A 4,746-nucleotide genomic window follows, 5' to 3' on the forward strand; every position below is an offset into this window, starting at 1 on the left:
ACATCATCTTAGGATTAAATCCATTTCTCATAGACCTGTAGATAATCTGAGGACAAAAATCAATCTATCCTTTGCTTTATCCTCTCTTGACATTCAGACTAGACCGAAAGGTCTTATTGAGAGCAATTTTCACTTTCATTTATGTTATGAACAGCTGCTGTTTTTCCTTAGAACAAAATAAAAAAAAGATACAAACTTCTGTATTTGTTTACTACTCAATTCAGAGCAGTGTTCATAAAGGATAGCTCATTTTTAATAAGTTCAAGATAGACTACAACATACATGACATTTTCTTTTTACCTTCTCAGTTGAGTAGACTGCACCAATAATTGTAATTGCTACCAAAGAACAACCTACACTCCACCGTCACTGTCACAAGCACATGGAGGAAGCTAGGTGGTGTAGTATAGGAGTGAGAGAGGTTTGGAGATAGACCAAGTTTAAATGTCATGTGACGTTGCACATCTTAAGGGGTAACACTTTCTTTAAAATTCTACCCCAGCTGCAATTAGAAAACTTTTTAAAGTATTACCCTTGTTTGTCCGGAGGAAAATTAAATGCATTTGTAAATCATGTATGACAATGACCAGATGTTTATTTATGTTAGGTTCTTCAAGTGGTAGAGAGGTAAAGAGGAAGAATCTGGGAACAATTATGATTTTACTTTGCAAGCCTAGAATTCCTTTACCACTTATCTCTCCCCACACTAACTTGAAAAGGGTATCTAAACACAAACAATCTGATTTGCTTATATTCTCTGCAACAATAAGAAACAAATTATTTAACACCCAATATGAAGTCCTTGATGAGAACTGGATATAAAACATTAACTTAAGCTGAGGATGCCATGTACAATGTCCTGTAAATTATTTGGTAAAAAGTAATGATTTAATTAGCAATAATTATCACAGTTTAGTGGCTGATTACATTACATGCCAAACTGAACATGAGCCATTAAACTTTCTCAACTAATAACTGGCACTGAACTTAACCAACTGGACACCAAAATACTTTCCTTTGTTCCTTTGAACAGAAACCCATGAACTATCTATAAACTTTGCATTATCACAAGTGAATAACATGGCTTCTCTTGAAACTTTTACTGGGGAAGTGAGACTCACCTTTGTCTTTGCTACCACTGACACAAACTCTACTGCCAAATTATTGAATTGTTATGTTTTTGTTGGCATTTCTTGTTGATTTATTGGCTTGATTTGTCATTCAGAAAAGATTAATATTAGGAAGCACTTAGAAGTTTTGTATTTATCATTATTAGAGTCATGCAACACATTTAACAGATAAATACCATACATAAATAACCACTCTTAAATTATAGCTATATTATTTCAGGTTACATTACACATATCATGAGTGCTTACTTTATTATCAAATCTGCAAATACATGTAATTATCATATTACCCTGTTAAACATATATTGGTAACAGCACAAAAACACTTCAATGTTTCATTTTCAACAAACCAGAGAATTTACTTCTTTCCCTTGAATTAATACTTCAAACATAAAACTCCAGTTAACTCCATACTCATGTTTTCTTCCCCTTAGTTTCTATTTCTTTAATCACAATAATTTTTCCTTTGCTTTCCCAGTCATTATGTTTAGGATCCACACTTTCCACTAGATCTTCTGTGATGGTGGACTCCGCAACAGCTGTGAAGTCATCTAATCTAATAACTTCCACAGTGTCCCCTACGTTCTGATCAGCACTCCCCTCGGCACTTCCACTTGCCACAGCCAACTGCTAAGGAGTAGATAACAGACATTAAATTTTAATAATGCAAATTAAGATTCTTTTATTATAGACATGAAAAAACAGACTGGCTCCTATTTCTCAACTATATTGTGGAATTTTTAGTTCTTAAAATGGCAGATGGATTTAATCAAAAGCCCAAGCAATAATAGTGCATATGGCCGGTAAGAAGTAATGAATATATAATCAATAAATATATTTTCAAACTGCCTAAAGGGGTACAAAAGATGAAGTACATGAGATCATACAGATCATAAGATTAGTATTGCGTAGTTGAGATAATAATCAAGATTTAGGAAATGAATAACTTCATATGGCATGAGATGAGACATGTATTTCAGAATGACAATCTATGTAATTCTAAAGATATAACACTGGAATGCATCAATTACATTTCTTGCAAGCTATTTATAAGGAGTCACCATATATCTTGGGTTAATGAGTGGAATGAAGATGGATGACAAATGTTGAAACTAAATAAACAATAACAAACAAGGAAATAAACAAGCAGTTCCAAACTAATGAACTTGAATATTCAACACTTACCTGCAATGCTGCTAGTTGTGATGGGTCTGTGAGAACCAAGATGGATCCATTTCCTGCACTGTCAATGTCCAAATTAGACAGGGTAGAGCCACGGTCATCTTGTATCAATGAGTCACCAGAGGGATCTCCACTTATCAGGTTCCCAACTTCTACACTGGGCATTCTAATGCAACCATCATCTAAGGATATCTGTGCATTCAGTATGGTGCCAGGAATCATCTGTTTTAAGAAGAAGACATTAAGAAAAATTGTGTTTTCTTAAACTAAAGCTTTCACAATATGATCAGTTGTTACTACATGTCACAAAAACAAACAATATAATAAGTTCAGTACCTCTTTTTTAACCATAAGTCCACCAGACACAGGTATATGGACAGTTCTTGTGCTGGATGAAGTGCTCGGAACATGACTGACAGAACTATTTTCCTCGGTTGTGATGTCTCCTCCATCTTGGTCCTCAGTCAGCAGACCCATGTCAATTTCTGATCCCATCCACAGTACTTGACCATCATCGCTTTCAATCACATTATGGACTGTTCGCTGTATGTGAAACAAGTCCAGTTTAAAACCTTTTTTTTCTTCACATGATATATTCTCTAACAATACCTATCACTGGAAACATCTAGAAGTAGAATTTTAAGGTATAATAGCATGTTTCCACAATAAGGATATAATGCCATAAAATAAATTCATAATAGTTAAATGATCTAGAAGTTCAGTTACTTGTATGTGAAATCAAGAAGACCAAGTAGCTTTTCATTTACAAGAAAAAAATATAGAGGACAGATTGTGCCATTGCAGACAGGGCGCCTAACGACCTAACTGGTTGTCAGGACTGGCGGTCTATGACACTAGTGACACCACTTTAAATTAAAGGGACGAGAAAAGTGTTTTCTCCAACCTCTGGGAAGCATAGACTAGCCCAAACAATATTTTTCCATAATTCCATCATAAAAGGCAGGTTTAGGCTGACTTGGGATGTCACATCATGTACAGAGCATTGACACCCATCTTTTAGCCCTAATTGGTGCCAACATGTATGTCATGACACTCGTAAGCAATGGATTAACCCAATAAAGCAAGGAAATGATCGGAGCCCAACTACCACTCTACTGAGGTTAATATTAAGATTGGCCACACAAGATCATTGAGAATAACCCATTCACGCTGGCTGACGTGCTGACACGTTTCGTGGTTTTTGGGTCAGACACCGGCGACAAGATGTTTGGTCAAGGCCGGCACTCGGGCGAGTGAACAGCCCAGGCTCATGGCTAGTGCGCCCGAGAAACCCGAGGCGTTAGGCTTGTGCGTTCATAAACCCCGGCATTCTGACCATTTAGAGCCGAAATAGCCCCAACATGAATGGGTTAAAGGTGCAAGGACAATATTTTTTCTTTCTTTTTTTTCTTTCCCTAGTTTTTGACTCTGGTTAAGCCGATTATTGATTTAAAAAACAAAGATTCTAATTGACTTTGAATGGCTATTACTCAAGAACTAGCCTCTTCAGAGCCATAAAACACCACACATAAAGAGTATGAAAAACAAAGAGAAGTCTTCATTGTCATGGCAATAGTAACAATAAAATTAAATATTTAATGTCGTATGAATGAAGTTCAGAAAAAAAATTGAATAGTAAAGTGCTCTCCATTACCTTATGAACTGCCAAAGTAGAGAGTTGCCTGTAGAATCGGCCACACTGTGCACAATAATATCGCTTCTGTTGATTATGGACCATGTGGTGCTTATACAGTGAAGAATATTCAGTAAATCTCTTGCCACAATTCTGAAAATAAATCATAATATCACAGAATGTGTATAGTAATCATCAAAGAAAAGAAAGACTGATGATCTATCAACAAAAAATATCACAAAGCTGCAATACTGCATATTACTGACCTCAACTGAGCAAACATATGGTTTCTCTCCAGTATGAATTCTGCAATGATTTCTGTAATTCGTTGCAGAGGCAAATTTTCTTCCACATCCTTCATGCTGACACTCGTATGGTTTTTCTCCTACCAAAGAAATATTCATGTAAGAAAATACTATACATTTGATTCTTACAGTATTTAGCATGCATACTTTTATCAGTACCATACAAAGGTATGAAAATATCACTTACATGCTTATAATCATTGTATCACCTAACAGATTTCTAATATTAGAAAGAAATTCACATAGTAGGCAAAAATACTAAAATTTATCTATGACTACCACATATATCCTAATATATTTCAGGGAGTGCACACAAAAAATACATAATTACTTACCAGTGTGAACCCTCATATGCACTTTCCTGATATTGGATGTAGTAAATGACTTATCACACATTTCACACTTGAAAGGACGTTCCCCTGAAATTAAAAACAATATCATGTAGCTATTTTCCTATAAGCAAATCCACTTTAACTGGGTACACATTCAAATTAAT

General features: G+C 35.3%; 1 protein-coding gene across 4 annotated transcripts in view; it reads right to left on the reverse strand.

Annotated features, from left to right (window-relative positions):
* Positions 1–562: 562 nt before the first annotated feature.
* Positions 563–4,746, reverse strand: part of LOC122253628 (uncharacterized) — a 13,553-nt gene continuing 9,369 nt past the window's right edge. For 2 of the 4 annotated variants that reach the window (XM_043016895.2, XM_043016893.2), the window contains 6 exons: positions 4,586–4,669; positions 4,212–4,330; positions 3,967–4,098; positions 2,649–2,855; positions 2,316–2,534; positions 563–1,760 (listed from right to left, as the gene is read on the reverse strand). In XM_043016895.2, coding sequence (XP_042872829.1) covers positions 1,545–1,760; positions 2,316–2,534; positions 2,649–2,855; positions 3,967–4,098; positions 4,212–4,330; positions 4,586–4,669 — 977 coding nt within the window. In that variant the 3' untranslated portion in view covers positions 563–1,544. The remainder of the gene's footprint in view (positions 1,761–2,315; positions 2,535–2,648; positions 2,856–3,966; positions 4,099–4,211; positions 4,331–4,585; positions 4,670–4,746) is intronic. The other 2 variants (XM_086539828.1, XM_043016894.2) reach the window with 1 other exon arrangement.

This window comes from Penaeus japonicus, unplaced genomic scaffold, assembly GCF_977035675.1.
Source record: "Penaeus japonicus unplaced genomic scaffold, GWHDUDI00000001_assembly GWHDUDI00000001, whole genome shotgun sequence".
Classification (NCBI taxonomy): domain Eukaryota; kingdom Metazoa; phylum Arthropoda; class Malacostraca; order Decapoda; family Penaeidae; genus Penaeus; species Penaeus japonicus.